Source organism: Anastrepha ludens, chromosome 4 (assembly GCF_028408465.1).
Source record: "Anastrepha ludens isolate Willacy chromosome 4, idAnaLude1.1, whole genome shotgun sequence".
NCBI lineage: Eukaryota > Metazoa > Arthropoda > Insecta > Diptera > Tephritidae > Anastrepha > Anastrepha ludens.
In genome coordinates this window covers 53044898-53069891 of record NC_071500.1, presented here as the reverse complement: position 1 = coordinate 53069891, position 24994 = coordinate 53044898, and the positions used below count along the sequence as shown (strand labels likewise).

General features: G+C 35.2%; 1 protein-coding gene and 1 long non-coding RNA gene across 3 annotated transcripts in view; one reads left to right on the top strand and one right to left on the bottom strand.

The window, feature by feature from the left end:
• The window catches only part of LOC128862364 (probable chitinase 10), a 72653-nt gene that overhangs the window by 2506 nt on the left and 45153 nt on the right, over positions 1-24994 (bottom strand). For both annotated transcript variants that reach the window (XM_054100943.1, XM_054100944.1), the window contains 6 exons: positions 8249-8330; positions 1391-1911; positions 811-1312; positions 541-749; positions 232-477; positions 61-172 (listed from right to left, as the gene is read on the bottom strand). In XM_054100943.1, coding sequence (XP_053956918.1) covers positions 61-172; positions 232-477; positions 541-749; positions 811-1312; positions 1391-1911; positions 8249-8330 — 1672 coding nt within the window. The remainder of the gene's footprint in view (positions 1-60; positions 173-231; positions 478-540; positions 750-810; positions 1313-1390; positions 1912-8248; positions 8331-24994) is intronic.
• On the top strand, positions 15965-17339 carry LOC128862366 (uncharacterized). Its single transcript, XR_008454477.1, has 3 exons — positions 15965-16052; positions 16137-16183; positions 17259-17339. It is a non-coding gene; the product is annotated as an uncharacterized LOC128862366 (long non-coding RNA).

Below are 24994 nucleotides of genomic sequence, written 5' to 3'. Positions count from 1 at the left end.
GAAAAAAAAAAACAAGCATGAACATGTACAACTTTAAAATATATTTTTATGTGTGCTTACTATTCTGCTCTTTAGCAAGCAGTCCTGACTTGATGCGATGCTTCTTCACCGGTTTGCGCACCTTACTGAGCAGTTCCTCAACATCAATCTTGATCGGTTCTGGTTTTTCCTCCTAAAAATAGCAAAGGTTTATAAATAAGTTACTTGAATTATCATAAAGTTAATATTTACTTCTTCCAAGTCATCGAATGTGGCAGCTACTTCAGTCCAATTGACATCCTTTGCTTCTTTGCCACGCGAGATACCCAGCAATTCTTCACGCATTGCACCAATTAACGGATATTTTACTTTCCCGCCGCACACCTCACCCTTGAAATCATCCATATCGATGGTCCAAACCATAGCACCGCCAAATCCATTTGATTTAATCCAATGCATTTTATTACGAATAGCTCGCTCATCATCAAAGCCAACCCACTAGCAGAACAAAATTTTTAATTAGTTAAATCACATGTAAAATTATTCTTAAGAGAAGTTTACCTGATCGCCATCCACCATGTAAGGTACTTTCATTTCATCATCCCAAACATAGACGGCACCATTTAACAACAGCTCGCAAATTTCATAATAGGCCAGAAAACCACTTTCCTTAGTGTAGACACCCTCCCGGCCGCCACCAGTCGCAGGCGCATTTGGACCATGTTTATCGGTGTTTGCCAATGTGAATGAGCGTCCATATGTTGGCATACCTGAACGTGTGAAATGGTAACTTAAAACTGAAGTGCATAATAGGGAATATATTTAGCATACCAATCACAAGCTTCTCCTTTGGCGCACCCATTTTCACCCACATATTGGCAGCATTGTCCACAGACAATTGCTTGCGCCATTCCGAGTCAGTAGAGGGCGCATACAACGGTGCATTGTGACCAGTCTCCCGCTCCCATTTGCCGTGGAAATCGTAAGCCATCAAATTTATAAAGTCCAAGTAACTGGCCACAGCTGGCACATCATATCCACCGCGAACATTATCGGGACCAACTGGTACGGCAGCGGAGAGCAATAAACGTTGTTTCTTCAACTCTTGAGCCTCAGCTTCGAAAGCTTCACGCAGTTCCTTCAACAATAACACAAAGTTTTTCTTATCATCTGAGCCCTTCGGGTATTCCCAATCCATATCCAGCCCATCGAAATTACGTTTACGCAAGAATGGTATGGCTGAGTATATAAATGTCTGACGAGTATAACGTGTAGCGGACATTTCCTTAAACTTTTGGGTACCAAAGGACCAGCCACCCAATGCAAGCAATATCTAGTAGGACACAAAACGAATTTTTTTATTAGCATTGAGTATTTGAGAATTCAAGAATTATTCCGACCTGCGACTTACCTTCAATTTGGGATTGGCCTTCTTCAGGGTCAACATGCGATCATAGAGACCGGGCACATTATCCTTTGTCTCATCGTTTGACTCGTATGAGCTTAGTTTACCTTTCTTTAACCAGCCAAAAGCAAAGATGATGTGTGTACACAAATCTGCTGGTATATCTTCAGGTACGAACTTCCCGATCTTCACACGATACTGTGACCAATTCGTATAATAGCAAACGATCTTCATACCACCATCATCGGCTTTGGTTTTTTTGCCCTTCAAAGTAGAGCTGCTCGCCACTAAAGCAGTGCCAGCTGCGATGGTGCCAATTGAACTGCGTACCTTCGATTTCGAACGACCGCGTGCGCGTGACACGGTGGTCGTGGAGGATGACGACGACGAAGATGACTGTTGATCAACACGTTTTTCGATCTCATCAACTGGCGATTGGGTAGCACGTTTTGCAACAACAACATTGCTGCGTGAGTCAGCAGCCGTAGATGCGGATGTGGGGCGACGTAATCGTCGGCGCGTTTTAGCTGCAAAATGGAATAAAAATATTAATTTTAGTAGACAATTTATCTGAACAAAAAATTAGGATAAAAATTGTATAAGAGTAACCATTTAAAATGGTTGGCCGTAGCCGAATGGGTTGGTGCGTGACTACCATTCGCAATTCACAGAGAGAACGTCGGTTCAAATCTCGGTGAAACACCTAAATTAAGAAACACATTTTTCTAATAGCGGTCGCCCCTCGGCAGGCAATGGCAAACCTCCGAGTGTATTTCTGCCATAAAAAAGCTCCTCATAAAAATATCTGCCGTTTGGAGTCGGCTTAAAACTGTAGGTCCCTCCATTTGTGGAACAACATCAAGACGCACACCACCAATAGGAGGAGGAGCTCGGCCAAACACCCAAAAAGAGCGTACACGCCCATTATATATATATATATATATATAACCATTTAAAATTAATATATTGTAACACAAATCGTCTTTTTCGGGATCGATATCCCATACCGATTAATTAACTGTTGTTGGTCGGCTCCATTATTAAAAACCGTCTTAAAAACAGTTTTAAGAGCACTAAAGTGTAGAAAATGATTGTCTTGGGGACAAAGATTTCAATTTGTTGTATAAAGCTTTACTCAATGCGGGAAAACTAGAAAACTAAACTTAAGACGAATCATTGAGGCAAAGGCTCCTGTATACGAGTATGTATCACCTTAATCAAAATTTTCCCGAATCATTTATTTAAAAAATTCAATATACAAGTTTATTCCTCAAAATATTATCGCCTTCAAAGTAGTCCCCATCAACTGCAATGCAATTATGCCAGCGTTTGATCAAGCTCTCGAAACATTGCTGGAACCAAGGCGAATCTATTAAAAGTGGCATCGGCAAATCAGCTGATTAGCGAGCTCAATCTTTGTTTTCTACTTTGCTTTGACAATCAATCGTACAAAACATTTTTGGCCTTGGCTGGAACTCTATTTTCCGGATAACTATCAGAGCCGTCTACGATTTTTCCAATGCATCCTTTCGGCTGCTAAAATACGTTACCGATAGTTGACTTGATCAAACAGGAAAAATCGCAGGGAGCCATATCAGATGAATTCGGTGGCTGTTGGATGGTATCTGCTTTGTTCTTGGTCAAAAATTCACTCATAATGATGGCGGTGCGTTATCATGGTGCAAATCCACGAGTTGCTGCTTTCCGTAAACGTCTAATCACCCCTAAATTATAGTACTTCTGGGAAAAATTTGTGTTGTACTTATACAATATCGTTGTAATCCTTAAAAATCGTGAGTATCCAGTAATGAGGCGTTTGATGGATGTTTGGTCGGATTAAGCCTTGGAAATTATGTATGGGACAAGAAATTCAATTCCTGTGGAACCTACTTTGCAACAACATGGGGCAAACCCAAAGCATTAACTACGGTGACCTAAATGGATCCATAAGCGATGTTCAAGTCTTCTGCCAGCACTCTGATCCATAATTTGCGATTATTGATCTACTATTCTTTCGTTTTATTGGTGTTTTATAACTGTTAAAAATCAGAAATACCTGCAGAGGTAGATTTACTCAAGTCGGCGTAACTTTTACAAATGTCAAGCAATGACGATGAAATTTTGGTAGGGCTATTAAAAACAGATGTGTCAACCTAACAAATACAAAACAGAACTCAAATCAGTTCACTTAGAGCGTCACCTGGCGGTTGTTCCAGAAACTTTTTGATCGAAGAGGTATTTGTAGTGTTTTGTTTGGTCCTTGATCCTCTGCTTTGCATTAAAAAAAACATGTTATATATCACAAATTTCAATTTAGCTGGAGATTGACCAGCTAAAGTGGTTTTCCATTTCTTATTCTTAAATATCGATACTTTTTAAGTGAAATCACTTATTGCCGATTGACTTTCACCAATGCGGCCTACACCAAAGTCTGTAATAATCCAAAAATTTACTAGAAGTACATTCTTAGACAAATACTAAAAGTTCGAGCTTAATATCACGTGATCTTCCTATATTCTCAAAATGATACGTTCGGCCGATCGCCGAGGTCAATAGTGCCTGCGCCAATTCGGTTTAATGTTAAAAACCTCGGCCTGTAATTTTTTTGAAACAAAGCATCTCTCAAAAAAAATATTTTGGAAATTTAGCTCTGCGTCCACTATTTTTGGGGGATACAATTAAAACTCATTGGATAAGCTCGACTGAAAATTTCAAGTCTATATATGTTAAATATAGCTCTGAATTTTATCCTTTCGAAATTCATCGATGATACATACTTTTATTACATAGGTAGGATACGGGGATTGACAATGCCATGTTCATGGTTCATTCCATCCTCCATTTAACTCTGTGAATGAAGGAAACTTCGAAAAAAGTTAAAAATATTGTATTCAAAGATCGTGGTTTGAGAATCAGAGAAAGTATGAACAGCCTATATTGGTGTAATTTTTGCATAAACAGCATCGCATTGCATATCGCTAAAGAAACGCTCTTTTTCAGCCAAAACCCAAGAAACCAGAACAAAGTCGGGCGAAAGTCTAGGTTTTGTTGATCATTTTCTTTGATTGTCGTGATATGTTTCACTTCGAATTCCGCCCAGTCGGCCAAGCAATAAAGAAGAAGTTTTGTGTGAGCATACTGCAGCGTTTGAGAACGAATATTTGGCAATGCATGCAGTGAAACAACTCTCGGTTTTTTGTTAAAACAAATGTTAAAACAAAATGCCGGCTCACTCACCATTTCGAAAGCTTTATATTCACCTAATATGACTACCACTTGAGTTATCACTTTGTGTAAAGCGTTTTGAGGCGATTCAGGCGTTGTGATTCCCTTACAATTCATACTGTCATAGTTGTAATCAACCAGAGAAAAAGGAAACTATGTGCCCTGGAAATGCCCTGCCGAATAGCCAGCTGGTACAAATATAAACAACCTTATAAGGTTTCGCAATCATACAGACTGGATATATTCATTTAGGAGTAACGTGTATTAGTTGTTGATAGCGCAGATGTGGCAACAAAATGGTGCGGAATTAGATTCTTGGTGAATGATAGTGACTTAAACCAACCAACAAACCATGGGAATTACTTTGAAGGAAATAAAATTAAAATTAATAAATAATTGAAGCGCTTAATTTTATTGAAAAATTCCGGCTACTATTAAAAGATTTACATGCATATGGTACATGGAGATTTTGCACTGTGTGGTAGTGAATGAACCAACCATTAACTATAATGTCATCCCTATCCTATCGCTTAGCTTTGAAGGCTTAACATGTTTTCAAGTTTTTTCTTTGCATCGAAGCGGTGAAAATACAAAGCTGACTCTTAAAGTGAACGGTCTCCCCGACTTGAAGCTTCGTGGGATTTGAATACCCATAAACCTTATTTCTATTGATTTTATGTAAAAATTGCTTATACGAGTACTACCATATTTCGGTTGACGTATGCCCGAGTTGTGTATCGAAATGACTTTAAGTACTAGGGCTCTTATGAACTGGAGTATACCAGACTCCACAATACAGATGTCTTTTGGAGTTACTATGCAGAAATTCTATTGTAAGTTAGTTTAATTTACAAAAGATGGAAGACAAAAGAAACCTATTCAATTTTCAAACTTTCGTAGATTTAAATGTGCGATAATCGTTTCAGAAATTTGCGTATGCGGTTTCCCGCTCAAAAGGCTACCGCATAACCAACACTCTAATACAACGCCTCCAACTCATTAATCAACTTGAGAATGTCATTAATTGACACTGAGTACTACATTAGAGTATGTGTACTGTCGAAATTGCAATTTACGAGATTGAAAGGCAGTTATTTATGAGTGTGTGTTTTTGCGTGTATCCATATACATATGATACATATATACTATGTACATATATTTGTGCATTAATTATTAATCGGCTTAGCACAGATCAGTTTGGTACATTGACCAAGTCTCACAGCCAAACAAATTTTTGAGAATTTGTAGCTATTTTGTTTCAAAATCTGTAAATCCTCCGTTTAGCGTTATTATCGCTTAAATTGTTAAGATTCATTTAAATCGAAACAAGCTTTATGAGCGTCACGCTTTGTTGATGCAAAATGATTGCAAATGCTAAGTCCAAAAAACAGCAAACAAGAAAAAAGACAAATGAAAATATTTTGCAGCTGCAGCAACTGCAAATTAAATTAGCATTGCATATTTAGTTGTTGTTGCTAACGCGGCAAAACTCCTAACTCCATTAAATGCCTTTCAGCCACTCACCACTGATAGCGAATATTACTTAAATCTCAGGCACGACTTCGTTTAACCAAAATAAAAACAATAAGAACAAACATTAACTACATCCCCTACTGCAAAAGTAGGTAACATCAACTGACAACAACAATACTGAGAGTGCTGCATAAATTGCATTGTAGTGGCAAATACTTAATTGCTTTTGGTTTCCTGAGGAGCAATTGCCAAGAAAAAATCGGCCGCTTGCCGCACGAAACAATTGTTACCTAACCGTTTTTGGTATTTGCAGTAAATGAACGATTTCATTTGCTATTGATTCTTAATTTTATGTAGTTGAAGATGGTGTCTTTGAACTTTCAAGGGAAAAAGTATTATTGCAAGTTAGTCTTACATATTTAGAATTATGACATTATGAAAATCCGGTTAGTGTTGTGGAATCGCCGTAGCAAGATTTGTTTTTTATATTAAGTATTTTATAATAAAAAAGTATTTTATTATAATGCTGAAGGATATATGTATAGTACCATAGTTTTTGTTTTTCAGGTTGTGTAGAAATAAATAAACAGACGGTACAAAAAGTACGGGTCCAACGAATCGAAACAATTGACGTTTAGTTATTTTGCTTGTGGTTCATTTATGCCATTGAAAAATCCATAGTTTTGACTGTCATTCGGTTGCCTCAGGCTTGAAGCCCACATTGGGCATAAAGCTCCAAATGATAGAAAAAAGGAACATAGAAGGTGTTCTAAAATTTCTGTCTCGTCCAGTTCATTACAAAATCTGCAGGTATCATTGTTTGTAATTCCTATCTTGTATGCGTGTGCCGCTAGCAAGTTTTGGCCTGTCAGTATGCCTACGATAGTTCTGCTTTCTTTTCTAGGCAGAGCTAGTACGAATCTGGCGTATTTATATGCTACATATATTTACATACAGGGTCCGACACTGAAGTGTAACCAACTTCAGACCGCTCTCGCAGCTGATGCACGGGCACATCGAAAGACTGCAACGTCACGTCAAATGGTTTAAAAAGAGAAGAAGCGACTTAAGCGAAATCCCCGACGAAGTACCAATCAAATGGCGAAAGAACTTAAAATATCTGACCGTAGCATCCGCCGCATACTGAAAAATGATCTTAAAGGGCAAGCCTTACAAGATCGAAAGGCGCATGATCTCACATCAAAGCAGCAACAAATCAGATTTGAGAGAGTGAAGGAGTTGCTTCGCTTGACCGAAACCGGTCAATTGGGTCAAATTGAGCAATTCGTAAACTCCCAAAACGATAGGATTTAATTGACCTATCCGCGGGCATAATGCAAGCAATTTGTACAACATACATTCGCCTCATTTCGATTGTACAAGTGGGCGTAAAAGTAGTCATACAATTTTGCTTTTGAATAAATTTTTTACTACAAAAAAAATATATATTTTGAGTGCTGAAATGTTTTTATTTTTACCTTTATATTCTCCATTGTTTGTCTGTATGTATACTGCAGCTAGTTAGCTCGAAAGTGTCAAATATGATTGACACACGAGGTAATTAGTAAACATTATAAGTCTTCCGGTAGGATGATTAATTTTGCGCCACCTTGTAAACACGTATCGACACATGCTGACAGTTAGTGGCATATAATGAAAGATTACCATGACAGTACCTTACTTTTAAGTAAGCCCTACATTTTCAAGTTAGAGTAAATTTTTGCAAACATATCCCTTCTCACCTAGCCAATATGCATGTATGTGTCTATTTTGAATTTAACCCAAATAGGAGCGTAAATAGTTGAGTTTTTACATACATAAATACTTATATTTACATATATATCGATTCTAGTGCCACCTAGCGTACTCAAGCAAGCCAATAAAACTTTGCGAATATATTCGCAACAACTCTTTAAATATTACAAATACAAATTCAAACCTTTAAACATATCACTTTATATTATAACCAGCGGAACAATTACGAAGCACTGCTAATATCTCACTTTCACTCCTTTGAGATGATGTTTTTAACTTACCCAAACACTTACACCGTAAAGAGATCAAATTTTTAAGGTCGGTAAAAGTTTATGACTAAATATGTATGTATGTAGGTAGATCGCACTGTGAGCCTACTTATTGAGTTGAGGGTATAAAAATATTACTTACTTTGCGCACTATCGGCTATTTGTGAGAGCAGCACTAAAACAAGGCATGCCACAAAGGCCACTCGTATTAGCCGTGGCGGTAGCTGCAAAGAAACAAAAAATGAAAGGCATAAATTAGAAAAAAAAAAATTTAATAAAATCAGTAACTGTATATATATCTAAATTTGCTAAACAAAATATATTTGAGCTAATTCTTTAATCATTTAAGCGTTACAAACTCATGAACCATGCAAATCCTTTCAAAAAACACAATAATTCCATTTGACAGTTAGCAGATTGCAAAAACACAAAGCAAACACAAATGTTTTGCATTCATCTACATCATTCATACCAACAAAATTATTGCGCATAAAACAATGAGTGCACTAAAAAGGGTAAAATCATTTATCATTTGAAAAAGTTGGCACATTTCAAAATCGCGTACACGCACTTAATCACTTGAATAACATGCCAACGAAGGTCACAGTAGGTGTTCGAAATTATGTTACATAAACACACAATGGGCGAGATAATTATGTATGCGTTTGTGCGTTTGTGTACGAATATTTTATATGTATGTACACTTTATTATTTATTTTATCTTAATAGTAATCTTTAATTAGGCTTTTTTTCACACGTGAGAAACGATTTCGAAATTAACGCATTCAAGCGCGACAATAATGCCACCCATAAACCACTCGAAAGGTCAAATTTACAAAAGAAGTCCAAGACTCAGCTCACAGCACACTTTTACAATTTGTATTTACAGATGTATTTATAGACATACATACGTACATTAACACGTACATAAGAATTGGCGCTTACAATATTATATTTTTAGTCGAGCTTCTCTTCCACTTTAGGGCGTACTTCTTCGTATTCTCCCACTGGTGAAGAACCTATGCTGCCATCAAGTGGCATTTGGTTGTTATGATAAGCTTTTTCATGACATCAAATGCATGCGAAGGTTTAGCATTGTCTGTCTATGGGTGAACGCGCTTAAAAAATCTTAAACATACATTCGTATAACTGTCGGCGCAAAGGTCAAACAAAAAGCTGGTTTAGACATTTGACTATTCTGTTTGTTATAAAAACCGTTGAAACAGATAAAGGTCAGACAAATAGCACACGTGAAAATATGTAAAATAAAAATCGGTGTTACGAGTGCAGAAGTAGCGCTCTACATGCACATACATGCTCGATAACAAAATAGATATAAAGGGTGTCCCGTTAAGACCTTATAATATATTTTGAATTTATTAAACTTTTTTTTGTATCATATAATTCTTGAACTGAAAGATGATATTGGATGGGCGCCAGTTAAAATACAGTCGTGCCTGAATATAGTGAACGACCGATATACAAGTATACAACCTCGACATAGTGCACACGGAAATTTCTACATTGAGTACTCTAAATAGTAAACAATCAAAAACGTTTAAACAGCTTATTTGATGCAGTTTAAATTAATCTTAAATAATTTTAAAAACCTGTATTAGGCTTCAAAACTTAGTATTTTTGTCTGATAGCCTTTTGAAGAGCTTAGATACCAGTTGGCATTGAGTTTACTAGTTTTTGTGTGGTTTATATTCAACTCATCTTTGGTTGAAATTTTGTGGCTTCGAATTTTTTTGTCTAATAGAACTCACAAATTTTCAATATTTTCATATTAGGAGGTGTCATCAAATGGGTGCAGTTCTATATAAGCCATGATTTTACGATAGCTGCTTTATGTTTTCGATGAATATCTGGGTAAAATCAGTACTTTCGATCAAATAATTTTGAAGAATATCAAGGCAGTTTAATAAAGACTGATTTTTCTATGCTGGTTGCGAACATACAGCTACAAACCACCATAATTTACAATAGCTCTAGGGCTCTCATTTTTAAGCTCTGTAGAAAATATGATCGTGTTCCAAAAGCCCGAGGCCTTGCAAAGCTCCTTAGTTACTGTAATTGCCACCCTTGGTTTTTTTCTAACAAGTGGCTTCTTACCAGCAAGTCAACATTTAAGACCGTTTAAAGCACGGGACAGATAATTTCAGTATTGCATGTTTTTCCTAATTCCTGCTGTATATCTATAGCAAGCTTTGGAGCCAATTATTGGGGATTTAACACTAAAAATTTAGCTTGGGCTCGTCTGCCTTTATTTTGCACTCAATTTTCATGTATAAATCGCCCAATGATGTGTTGCAAAAGTGTTTCTAATCAGAGCTAAGGTTAACTATTGCCCCAATTTTTAGGACCTATTCACCATTTTTATAATATCAATTCCGATTACTCTCCTGTTGTACATTTTTAACAACGCACTTGTAATCACTTTGGCATACTAAAATTTATTTAACAACAATCATAAATATAGTTAAGGCCTATATAATTGGTCAGCGGGAAACATGGGAATTTAAGATAAACTTCAAATACTTCCAAAGGTCGTCATTGCGTTTTATTTATTGTTATGGCAAGGCAAAAATTCGTTTGAACCATTGAAATTCTTGAAATAAGCGCTTTCTGAGGTTCAATGACTGCCAGTTAGACCTTTATCCGCTTTGATGGAGATTTGAAGAAATTTTTAATTCTCATTCTCTGGTGGCAAGAATGATCCGGTAATTAACCTTCACCATGTAAAGCTAGCGGCAAGTTCAAATTGCGTGATTTGTCCACAGATATGGTATGTAATAGAGACTTTTGTATTTTAGACAAAGTTACATTAAATGTCGGATTAAATCCACTTTTTTCGACTAAATTCGCACAAAATGGTGTCATTTGAAAGTTAGCTTCGTATTTATTCAAATGGTTCTGGTTGCTCACACATGGGCACACTGAAAAAGCCCCTTTCAGCGGCGGTGAACTGAACAAAAAAGAAGCAGCTCAAATTGGACGATCTCTTTTCAAATCAAGCACCGCCTTATGTACACAATTTTTTGTTTTTATTTAGATAGGGAAAATATATTTATTTTTGTTTAACCCTTTACTATTGAGGCCGCCACAGTCGTCGTAAAAGTCGGTGCAGACATTCTGGCGGCAAGATGAGGAAAGGAAAGATTTCCGAGATCAGTAGAAAGCTATACTATTAAACACAATAAGTCAGTTTTAATGAATTCTGTTTTTTCTAATATCCATATATTTACTTTAAGTCACTAAGGGAGAAATAACACCGAAAAGCTAAATTTGCACCCACCAGCTGGTACTCCAAGCAGAGAAGTTTGCAAAGGGTTAATATATGTTTGGTGGGGGAGCTGAATCGGGTTAGAGGAAATATTAAATAGGTCTACTGCATCTCCACGTACCGAGTCGACTTTACTTTTAAAGTATTTAGAGAAAAATCCGACAGTAGATGTCAATTTTACAAATATCTCGACTCTGAAGTCATCTAGCGCTTGAAAATAAAATCGGTAAAACCATTGAAACTCACAAATTTCGTCAGAATTGGATGAAACTAAAATTTCTCATACAAAATATAAATATGATAGCAGATTTTTCCGAAATTGCCTATCTTTTTTTCGTAACAATTTTCCTTGGATGAAGAAAATATAATAAAAAAATCGTACGATCCCTTTTCGACCCTTTGAATTTTGCAATCGCCTTTTGTACGCTCAGTACGAAATTTCAATTGATACTCTCTATTAATTTTATGGGCCAAAATCATTATCGCATTTCCTTACTTTTGTGCTTTGTGCCACAGATACGTTTCTTAATGGGTGTGTATAGTTGTAGTTGTACATTTCGAGTTATGTTCCGAGTTAAACATCGAGTTTTGAAGTCGTGTTACAATTCTACATGTGCCACCATGCGGTATATGGAAATCTTAAAAATTTATAAATAAAAACGAAACTGAAGAGATAACCTGGTTACTTTTTTATATGTATTTTTTTTTATCTTTTTTTTTTTGACTGCAACTCCACACGTGATGTATTCATAAAACAAAAATGTTCGTGCTAATCACTTATTCTGTGCTTTCCATTTATACATACAAATACAAATATTTATGCGGCCGTCGTAAGCGAATATGTTAGTGCGTGACTACCATTCGAGGTACGGTGGTTCGAATCTCCGTGCATAAAACACTAAAATTAAAGACAGTTTTTTCCATTAACGATCACCCCTTTCCAGGTAATGGCAAACCTCCGAGTGCATTTCTAAAGTAAAAGTAAAAAATATTTGCCGTTCGGAGTCGGCTTAAAACTGCAAGTCCCTCCATTTGTTGAACAACATCAAGACACACACCACAAGTAGGAGGAGGAGCTCGGCTAAATGTCCAAAAAGGGTGTAGGTGCCAATTATATATGTATATGTATAATAATATATAATAACTACAAGTTATTTATTTGACATTTTTAATACATTTTCCAAAATCCTCAGAATGATGAGAGAAGTCGATTTAGCCATGCCCACTCTTTATATGTTGAGACTAACTTTCTGTTCGTCCCTCTGATGTTTCAAGCTATACCTCCCATTATCTATGAGTTTGTTTAATTCCAAAAATTAACAGCCAGCCCAAATTAAATTTTATTAAACTGCACATGGCATAAAAAGTTCGGTGCGGACCGAATTTAGTACTTCCTTACTTATTGAGTTTTGACTTTTTATGCTTTTCTTTTATATGTTCATGCATATAAAGTACATGCATATGTACGTACTAGTATATGATTTCTGCTACAATTTAAAAATAATTTTGTAAATAATTTTGTATGACATTGACCCAGTTGACGACCGACGCATCGGTACGACCACAATGCATGCGTACATATATACCTACATACATAGGCTATGCATACATTCATACCTTTTGTGGTTGAAAAGCACTTGACTTGATTGAAATTAGCTAAATCAATAGTTGTAAGAGACAGTTCGGGCATTTAACGTTTATTTATATTTTTGCCTATATTTAGTGGCTCTTCAAAATCTTTGGACTTCACTTTCGAAAATATTATTGTATAAAATATTTGTTAGTGCTGAATTTAGAGTCAGTATTCTATTAGATTAAAGTTGTAAAAAGTTCCTCCTTTTACTGCTTATTTTAATATACTTAAATCAGACTCTTATGAAAAGGCTTTCAGACCACGGGTATTTCCAGAAATACCTTTTCAAAATAAAGAGAAGTGAACTTCCTACATGTACCTATGTACAGTGATGCAGCCGAAGATGACACTGAACACATATTTTTCCAATACCCGCGTTGGGAACAAAAACGTGGAACTTTGGACACTGCAGTCGGCCATATAACCTCCGAGAATGAAATCGACAAGATGTTAGGTTAGATTAGGTTAGCCAGCTTGCTTGTCTAAGACAAGAAGCTCCGTGACCCTAAGGCCCATTGTGATACCATCATTGAATTTCCATCACCAAACTAAGTTGCTCAAACACTTTTTATGAAGGAAACTGGTCCCTTCATTGCGACATTTAGCAAAAATCCCAGGACTTCAAAGAAGTAATCGCCAAGATGCTAAGCGGCGAGAAACGTTGGAAATCGTCAGTGGATTGGCAGAAAATATACTCTGGAGGACAAAGCGGAACCTCGACGCAGGCATAGATCTTGTAATAAGAAAGATGGAACGCCACGCTAAGTAATGCGAAAGCGGTACCCGGGTGAGCGGTAGTTCGAAACTTGGGGTAGTTTAGTTTTAGTCTCTGACATGCCGCAGCTACGACGGCAGCTCTGATGATGCAAAATTTTAAACCTTCTTATCCGCACCCGGTCAACGCCTGTAGCTTCATAGTGCATTTGGATTGACCAAAATATGAGAAACTTTGAAGAGAGACACTTTCGTGTAGCCTTTGACACATTGATTTCAATTAATAACGTGCCAGTTTTTAACTCGAGCTAAAAACTGTACCGTTATGCTTATGCATGCAGCTCTATGTATGTTAAATATAAGTGAGTAGAAATTAAGCATAAACGTGGTTTAATTAAGCAATGAAGGCCTCTCGTGAAGGCCTCACATTCTGTAGTGACATTCTGAGTCTGTGTAGTCACATTCTGAGTTGAGCGCAGCTGATGGTCATACAATAGGACTTGATAAGAACAAAATGTGGTATTTGCCTGCACCACTTTCAATAATAGCGTTTCTAATGACGCATTAAAGCCACCAGAGCTGAATCGGCTTGTGCGTGACTGCCATTCGATAGGGCCCGGGTTCGATAGGCACCGTCCGTCAGTAGCTAATGGCAAACCGGCATGGAGTGACATTGGCAAATATTCGAAGATAAATCTACCATGAAAGAGGTATGTAGGTATACGCGTAAGGTTTTGATTACTAAAATTAACATCCCATGATACGACGTATTACATCCAGGTGCAAATTAGTTCAGCTCATCACACCCATACATGTACATATGTCTTCAAAATTAAGTCGAATGAGGTGAGTTCCGCCGTCATCCTTCACGGCACTACACCTTTGGTAGTCATGAGGAAAGTGGAGGTGTTTTATGTATTGTGACTAGTAAAAGATGTAGGACTGAAAGCAAGTGATATTCGTGATACTGGTGGATCTGCCCTTGACCAACCTATAATCAATAGTGTAATTTGTATAATAATAATAACGCACATGGAAACATAATAGAATTTTTATACTTCGCCATTTGGTGATAATTACGTCATATTGGTTAAGCTCTAACCTAACGCAACAAATACCGCCTTTTAAAACATACTGTAAAGAAATTATTTAATTGTAGTTTCAGTTTTAAAAAACAAGTAGGGACTAACAGGCCGCGTACATACATTAAAATAATGCACAAGAAAATAATAACTTATGTATTTTTAGAGAAGCTTCTTTTTATGGCAAGTTGTTAAAAAATGATAAAAAATCTTAAAAGCAAAATTGTTCAAAAAAAAAATCATAAAGTAAAAGCACAGAAAGTGTCGAAAAAAACGTGGATTTCGCTTTCTTATTTAATATTCAGAAATTATCTAATATATAATGACGAAAAAGCGAAATCTCGGCAGCTGCTTAAAAAGGCAACGCCTTACACAGGCTGATACCTTGGCAACTGAAAAAAAAAACCAGTTAAAAAGAAGCATGATAGACTACTACACAGCTGATGCCTAAAGCGTTTGGACGTACAACGTTTTGTTAGGAATTAGCGCAAAAGTATAAAGGAAATTATGCTTTTGAATGCTGCCTCGTTGTTTTCGATTTCGTTTATGAATTCTTCTGGCTTCGTACACTTGGTTTTATTTCTCTAGCTCTAATGAATCGCTTATACATATTTAATAAAAAAAGTGTGTCTTACTTTATAACATCTCTTATTTTATTTTGGCTTACGGCGCTATTTCATATTGCAAAGTGAGTAAAAAGAATTTTAAGCAATACTCGTACAGCCTCAGCAACTCAACTAATCAGTGTTGCGATTTTTCTCATTTTGTTAAATAAATTTATGTTAGTTATAAGTGTAAACCACATTTTAGAGTTCTACGCAATTTTGAAGAAGTCGTTTCTTGTATGATTTATATAGTTAGTTATTGTTTAGTTTTCATCATCATCTTCTTCTTCTACGTACTAACAACCTAAGAAACTAGTCGGCATTTAATTAACTACTATGCGAAGCTACAGTGTCTGACCTTGGCGCTGCAGACCTATTCGTACATATGTTCGTATGTATGTTGTGTTTATTTTCTTGAAAACTTCGAGTTTTGTCAAATAAAACACAAAAATTAATTACTCATCGAAGTGCTGCGCACGCGGTGTGGTTGTGGGTTGTGTTGTTGGTTCAGTTTCAGTCGAACGCTGGCCGATGGCATCTTCGAAGCGGTGTGCCGTAAAGTGGTGAATAATGTGCATGGTTTGCATTTTAATTATGCGTACTGTTTATTTTTCACGCACATACTCGTATGTACTTTCATATAAATAGTATTCATACATATTTACTTAGTACGTGTTAACCTTTTGTGGATTTTGTACTTTCCGCTCTAGACTTATGCAAATGTGCAACGATTACGATGACGATTGATTGACAGTGGGTGAGTAACGGTGCAGTGAGGGTATTCATATAGTACTACACGTGTACATAAGTATGCATTGCATTACAATTCGTAGTTTGTAGATTTTTGAGCAGAAACGTGATAGAATTTAACACCCTTTTGATTATCAAATGCTTTGTTTATGTATTAATATCTACTTAATGTTTTGAAATATTCAGTTGAAGGTTACTTCTGCTTCAGTCTATAGTAAAAAGCAATTTCCAGAAGTCGCGGGCCAAACAGCCAATCAATCAATCAATCTGACTACTTATATAAAACATAATTGATATTTTTCAAAAAAAGTTCAGCTTGCTCTTAAGGTAACTACGAAATGCTATAAACTGTTATCGTGTATGGATGTGAGACGCTCTCTGATTGTTAAACCAAATGATTTTTTAGCCGGCATGCTTTGTTACCTCTGTTAGGGTCACTTCTTCAATGCTTTACAGTTAAACAATGGTCAAACGCCCATTTCGCAGGATTAAACTCAGTTCAACTGTGCTAAATTTTTAACCCTGTAAAATTGGTTGTATAAGCATATTGACTACGGCATTTCACTATGTAAGGACCTTGTCTGCGAAAGTCGTCTTAAAAAATAAAATTAATTAAGAAAAAATGATTTTTTACATAAAATGTTAATATAATCCTTTAAGAATATGTCAAAAAAATTTTAGAACGTAAATTTAAGTATTTTTTGTATTATAGATCGTCAACCGTGACGACTCTATTCTTTGCGTTTGAGTGCTGGGAGAGGTATAGTTATGTTGCCGACTTTAGACGCGTTTTTCTCAAAACTATGATATATTTGTCGAGTTGGCGTACACGATAACTCGAAAAGTTATTGACCGATCCCCCTGAAATTTTGCACACATCTTTTTTATGATATTACTTTCTATGTGTTTTAAGTTTTCAAAAATTTTTCGAAAAAATAAATTTTTCGAAGCAAAAATAATAGGAAAATTCGCCCCAAAACTCTTTTTTAAGCATTTTAATCCGCGATTTTTATTCTATTTGTTGTTAATTCATATAGAAATTATGATATTGATAAAAAAAAAATTTGGTATTTTGTATTCAGGTCACTGACGCCGATACTACAATGCCCGCCGATTGAGAAGCCCCGCTGCGACCTTCCTAGAGGAATTAAGTGTACATCCGCCATTTTAAATGATTAAAATAAAAAAAAATGTATATTATTTTAATGTATAAATAAACTGTATGCCAATTTTGAAAAAAATGTATTGACTTCTGCATTTTAAATTATTTTAATGAAAATTAGGGGAAATTTGGTCATTTATAGGTTTGAGCATCGATTGTTATTAAATTTAAAAGAGCATAATTAGTTTATGATTTTTTGATTTATCAAATTGAAATAATTAATAAATAATTGCGCTCATAAGAACAGTGCATTTTTAATATTTGATATATGATGTCTGTTGTCTCTAATCGCCAACGAAAATATGATCATTTTAACTTAATTTAACTGTAAAGATGAGTTTAACTTGCACCGAAAATTTGGTCCTTATAACCGATCGCATAAGGTGCATTTGTAACCGAATTTAGGAAAAAAGTACGTAAAAGCTTTTTGGTGTACACTTCTTTGACTGTTTACATTTTCGGTGTTTCATTTCGTTACCTTGTTTGCTTTTTAGAAGTAATTTTTGCAGCGTGCTTATCTATAAAGTGAAGTAGAATTCAACACAAAAATCGTTTTAAAACCACTCATTTTTGAATTTTAAACGATTTTGCGTAATAAATATGTTTATTCACTCCTGTTTTCTTCATTTTTTGCCTCATTGTATAATGCGTAACAGGTGTCGAGAAAGTGACGCCGCTGCCGGAAAATATTTGTACCTTTGGTTCCTGCCTTATAGTGCATTTACATACCGCCTATAATATAACGTTTCCACCGCGGCTTACTTTTGGGTTGACTGTCGCGAACGTTTTAAAGGCTTATTACCGCCAAAACACTTGTCAAATTCCATAGAAATATCATATTAATTTAATTAGCAGCCGGCGTCTAAAATTTAGGAATACATATATTAAAAAGAATGAAACCAACGAATTATAGTTTAAACACAATTTCCATCAAGCATGCAATGGAAGCAGTTGATGATTCTCTCGCAACCAAAACTTTGAAAAACTGGGTTTGTCTTTGGGGAAAACATATTATGATACTACTTCAAGAAACTCCGAAATTTATTTGGGATGTATTGGTTTACTTACGCTTATTCAAATTTAGTTTTATGTATGTATATATAAATGTATTCACCGTTTTATATTAGTTTATGGAAAAAGAAATCCATTATTTTTGCGTAAAGCTTTTGCGCAAATGGTTTAAAACTGTTTTATGGTGGATCTTTTATCTCCTGGGCTGAGCTACGACTACTAACATGTCCGTAAATTTCGATTCTTTTTGTGATTTTATAGACATTTTTGACATGTGTGGCTAACACATTTTCTTTAACATCAAAGTCGACCTAACCAAAATTGCACGTCATTAAATGTTACAGTACCAGCACTAGAATCGACGAATAGATGCATAATACCATATTTAAACTCTTGAATTTTAAAGTGAATTATTACAATGCAAGTAAGGAAGACTAAGTTCAGTTCGAGCGGAACTTTACATACCCACGCACATTTTAGTAAAATTTAACTTGGACTAACTGAAATTTAGTTCTAGCTTATAAAAGTGGACACGGTCTCAATCCGATCTCAATAATATTTTTGTTAAATCTAAATGAGGTGGGCAGCAATGCGTATACCAAATATTAGGTGCGTTTAGTAAATCGTTTTCGGAACGTGTGCGTTGTTTTTATTTTTTTTTAATTACCGTTACATGACAGGTGGGCGTGATTATTTACACATTTTTCCCAGTACCAAACTACCTTGGACACCTTGGACAAAGTGCAATATGTACCAAGCTTATTGATTTAATTATATTAACTTTTGCTCGAGCTATCGAACGCATGGACGGAGAGAAAGAGCCAAATCGACTACTCTCATTATTCTGAGCATTTTGGTGTGTATAAGTTTATATCCATCTCGGTCATTTTATGCTGTTACCTACAACCGTTATGTGAACCAAATTTTAATAACCCTGGACACAAGAACACGGATATTATAAAAAAACATATATAAATGTATCTACGTAATTTCAGTTGAAAAGATAGAAAATATTATTATTTCATTATTTACTATTGAAATTGTAAAAACTTCGTGTCCATATTTTGTTTGCACATTCTTTCGTTCCTGCAACTTCCAGAGAATAATAATGGTAAAGAAAAGAATCAATAGGAGGAGTTTTGAGGGGCACTCAATTTGCGCTCATTTTGGTACTCATTCACTACAGACACAATGTTCTCTGCAACTTCTCTATTAAATCAAAGTTCCTTGCTGTTATTTATATCAAAACTTATTTTCCCCCACTTTTTTCTTAAGTTTTGTTCAGTTACTAATTCGCTTTGCCAGCGTGAACTTAATTGCAACCTAACGGATTTTGTTGTAGATTTCCAACTATAAAACCACTATATAGTTGTAGTTGTTGCTGTCGTAGTCACCTGTCGCCATTCTCTTGTCATTCTTTGACAATTTGCAATTTAACCGCAAATGATGTGTGAAATGGTGTTAGCGATCTAGTAACTGAACCGCTGATGTTCTGCATATTAAGTAAAATATTTGGCAGTAGATGTGAGAAACCAACACAAATACATAAATATCCATATGTTCATAAATACTTGAATATTTTTTTCTGGTTGAGATATATTTTTGCGTACGTATGTTTCTATATTTATGTAAAACTTGTTTCGCCTAAGATCTGAGTGGTGATTGGTGGTAAAATTTGTTTAAAGTGTTGAAATCTCATTACTCAGACGTTGTAAACATAGTAAGCAGATTTCTTTGAGTAACACTTGAGCAAAAACGTATAAAATATAAAACGTTTCACTTAACCAATTCAATTCCCAACCCAAACTGACTTGCAATAATATTTCTGTTGTCAACATACTCCAAAAATTTTAAGATAACCTAATGCTTCGAACATTTTAATAGCGATTAGCACTTATTTATCTCCTTTTAGTTTCAAGATCACCCATTCGCACATTTACTCCGACTGTGTTTAACTTTTATTTTTTAATTTTTAATAACGTTGAAATAAATTTAACTCCCACCTTGTTTAAATTAAGAATTATTGTGCCATAGTTAATTAATAAAACTAAGTTTATGTGATTTCCATCATTAATTGGAATGTTTTTTAATCTTCACTTTGATAACAAAACTTGTTTATAAGCTTAATAAAACTTTGAGTATAAAAAATGAAAGGTAAAAACATATTGGCAGGTAATGAAAGTTTTAATTTAAAGTTATCTGTTCGATAAGATACTGGAAGTCCAATTTTCCATTTGCTTTGTTTTTAGACTAAGTTCACAACAATACTGTTTAGAACTTACTAGGCTGACTAAAAATGTTGCTGCACCTTTTACATACATATATGGTAGTCTATTTCCCTGGTAGTCCATTTCAAACTAACAACGTAATTCTTTATATAAACACAGTCTGTGTCAGAAAATAGGAGCCGCGATTATTTATGAAATATAAATGATATATATTTAATTTTTTTCACTTGAAAGTATGTACAAAACTACGAGTCGCAATTACTCAATAAGACGTGTAGTCTTCATCGTTGCCGAGTATAGCCTGGCATCTTCTTCATGCTTTCGACCAAACTTACAGATTTTGCATTTATTTACATATATGGATGGTTTTGTGCCTTAATAAATAAACGCTCACTTCAATTAAAACAGCTCACTTCGAAGGTACATCAAAGAATCTTTTATTACTTGCATCTTCGTTGCGTCTCGTTATGTTTATAATGTCGCTCCCTCTCCTTTGCATCCAGTGTCCCATTCTTCTGCTAAAGGTCGGTTTTATTTAGTTGCATTAGTTCGTTTGTTCCATTAGCTTTCCGTAAATCCTACAAATATTTGGGTTCGATTAATCAAGTTTAGTCGCAGAACCTTTTTCCATGCACTCGTTGATTGCACATTTCCTGAAATACGTACATTTTGCTGTCCAAGCGATTTTAGAAAACATTCTTGAACACATTTCAAATATGCCTACAGAAAAGTTGAGTTTTGAGGGATCGTGGTACATCTTATTCATTAACTTTTAAATAATGTCAAATGCATATTTCTCTTGTATCTTTTCTTCTCTTGTCTGTAAGCTCGTCAAAAGCGGGTTATTTGAAAAAGTTGTCAGGTTATGTTCCTTTGCCCATTTTTTAATCATCTGTGATAACTGGCGTCTTATCATCGCTTAGCAAAAAGCTTTATTTGGAGTTAAAATCGCACTTAATTTTTTTTAAATATTTTGAAAAGCCATGGTAACAAAATTTTCCTTGAGTCATCAAGATACATATTAGAATGTAATTAACGTATTGGAATTTAAGTAATTGCTATTTTGTAATAGCGTTTAATTTTCTACCAAATTGTGATTCGTAAATCGTTTTTAGAAACTTCAAAACTAAGAACTTTATTCGATAAAAAATCCTTGTGCAATCATACAAAGTTCTTGCCATAGAACTAAAATATACAACATAATGAATCACAATATTTATTATATCACAAGTCCGCATGTGTTTTCAACTAGCCCGAAAATTGGTCTAACAGTCTGCTTGTTGCGAAAAGAAATAAATTTACATAATTTATTGGCAAAACTGTAAGGCTTTAGTGGTCCACCAGCACAGCTGTGCTAATATGATTCGCCTCAGCAATCTTCGTAAGTATGCATGTACTTTTGTACTATACTTACAGTTGTGTGGTCTCGATCATACGAATGTGCTCTAGTTTTTTTGATTGTTGTTATGTCGTATTCTCACCTATTAAATATTGCCTGGTCTAGCGTATTGTTTTTCATTATTTTAATTTTTTTATTCGTATCTACTTCGGCTAGCTATTTGCCGCTCTAAAAACGTTTATGGAATTCCTTTTGCTAACCGGAAATTGAGCTGAAGGTTGTACAGTCACAAAATCTCGAAATATAAAGAAACATACATGCATACTTATATACTTGTACAAACATGGACACTTATCTCATTAAGTCAGAATTCGTATGGAAAAATGGCAATATATGATAAATAAAAATTAGCAAATCAAATTTTTCAACCGCATTTATTGTTTTTGTTTGCATACCTGTATTGCACAATCGTACTCGAATAATACATAGATTTGAAGCAATTATTCAATCGCCTGGAGTTTTCAAAACCATTTGGTTTTTTGTTTTTTAATTAATGAGCGAGTATTGTGGTACGAAAAGAATTTAACCTGTAAATAGTGATGTGAAAAATTCTTACATTGATGTTGACGTACAGTCTGTCAGACAATCATTTCGTTTTTTGAGAACTTTCTCGTAGGTAGGTTCTGGATCAATAACGAAGTTTCAGCGACATTTTAGATTAGATTTGTGGGGGGTTGGACGACTTGTCCAAGCACTTAGTCAGGAAACCATTGTACTACAGCCGGAAAGATTTCAGTAGAAATAATAGAGATAGAAAAGATAAAATGTGGGTGGTAAGACAGATATATCAGTTTTAGGTCACTCTTCCACAAATCTCTTGGATTCATTGATTAATCTTAAGAGATCCGGAAGAGGAAGAGTATGAACTTTATCCATGACCATGGGTAGACCTCATGAAGTCGTCAATCCATAGTTGAATCGATGCGGAATTGACACCTAGAAAGGGTTCAGGGCCTAGTGGTATACTTGCAAAGCCTTCATTAACCAGTTTATCAACTAACTCATTCCTGGTAATACCACAATGTCCAGGCACCTAAATAAGACTAACTTTGTTGTGTTTTGCAACTCTGTTCAGTTATGTCTTACATTCACCGACTAGCTTCGAAAAGCAGCGTGGGTTAGCAAGGGCTTTCTGTGCTCAGCTTGACTGTCACTACAAATTCCAATACTGCTACCACGGCAATTTTTCTCAATTAGCCAGTATGCCACATTCAAGATGGCTTATACTTCCGTAAGGAATACCGTGGCCATCTGTCCTATGGCATATGAGTGCTTAGTGTCTTCGTCTAAGTACCATTCAGATCCGCTACCATCACTGGTTTAGGATCGGTCGGTGTAGAAAGTGTGCTGATATCCCGTTAATAGGTTCTCTGGACTTAACCATTGATCTCTATCTGGGATCAAAACATCATACTTCCTACCGAAGCTAATGAAAGGCACCCGATTGTCTACTGGCATCAAGAACAGTGTGCACCGCTGCGACGCTTACGGCAAAGTGTAGTTTGAAAGTTTCCTGTTGAAATATGCAATCACTTGTTTTTAATAATATTCAATTTCTTGTATGCTTATACAAGGTGGCACCAAATTAATCATCCAATTTTGTTTTGGAATAACTTTATTATTAAAAAAACAATTATTTTTTCGCCACTTGGCAATTTTGCTTTATTTTAAGTGTGCCAAACGGTTTTTGCAAAATTTAAATTCTTTTTCAAGTTATTGGTTATCAAACTTTATAGTCACATATTTTCATGACATTTTATCTCGAAATCTCTGATTCTACCAAAAAAATTTTTGACAAGGAGTAGTATAATGAATAAAAATTTTAAAATCTCTTTCTAAAAAATGGCTAAACTTAATTTTTTAAAAACAATTTTAAATGATATTCTGTTTTTCTATCATTCGGAAAAATCAAAAGTTATAAAAACATATTTTTATTAAAGTTGGTAGTGTCCCTAAGAAATGCTATAAATATAAAAAGGTTGATTTTTGATATTCTCGATTCATTTTTGAAGCTCTGCCTACATGGCCGGCTTTACTCGACTATTGATGCGAGGATGGGTGGTTTTCTTTGGGCCGGTTTTTTAGAGCTGGTGTAATTGTTGTGATGCATAGATGTAATTGTTGTGATGTCTGCATTATTCGGCAATTACACTTTGCTAAACCGGAAAGTATATGCACTCTCCTTTTATCCAACAAAACTTAACTATTTAGAGCGACTTTGGTAATGCGCTGGAGGCGTAAATAGCAGTAGAAAGCAGTTGAACAGCGTCATCATATACGCTTGGAAAAAAAAAAACAGAAAGTTTACAAATAGTCAATATTTTTCCCAAGTTGAAAGCTTCTTTGGCATTATGTACACAATTTGATAAAACTAAAAACTCCGTGATTTTCACCACTCTACGGTGAGCAATGTAAGGTAAAGAGAAGTCAGCTGTTTAGTGGAAGAAACTGCAGAATAGAGTTCGCAAAAACGAAAAAGATTCACTTTTCTTCACTTTCACATAATTGAAGCTATTTATTTTACTATAATATTATTTATTATAAATATTTTCATTCTACGTTTTTCATTTTAAATCTTATAAATTGCATGACTATTGCTAAATTTAATAATCAAAATTTATTGAGACTAGTTCAAGAGTTTCTTTTTTATAGTCAACTTATAGAAATCTGGTTTATTATTTTTTTAAACTTGATTTTATTAAGTAGTCAACACAATTTAGCACAATTCTGAAATATTTGAAGAAGCTTTAAAAGTTAAATTTGAAACACCAATTGATAGGCAGGCAACGGTAACCGTCCGAGTATATTTTTGTCATGAAAAATGCTCCTCATAAAAAATATCTAACGTTCGGAGTCGGCTTAAAACTGTAGGTCACTCCGTTTGTGGAACAACAACAAGACGTGCACTACAAATAGGAGGAGAAGCTCGACCTCACAACAACAACAAAACAAGAAAATTGCGTCAATGCACTGACCTTCCTAGTCCCCAGACGCCAACCCCACTGAAAATGTGTGGGG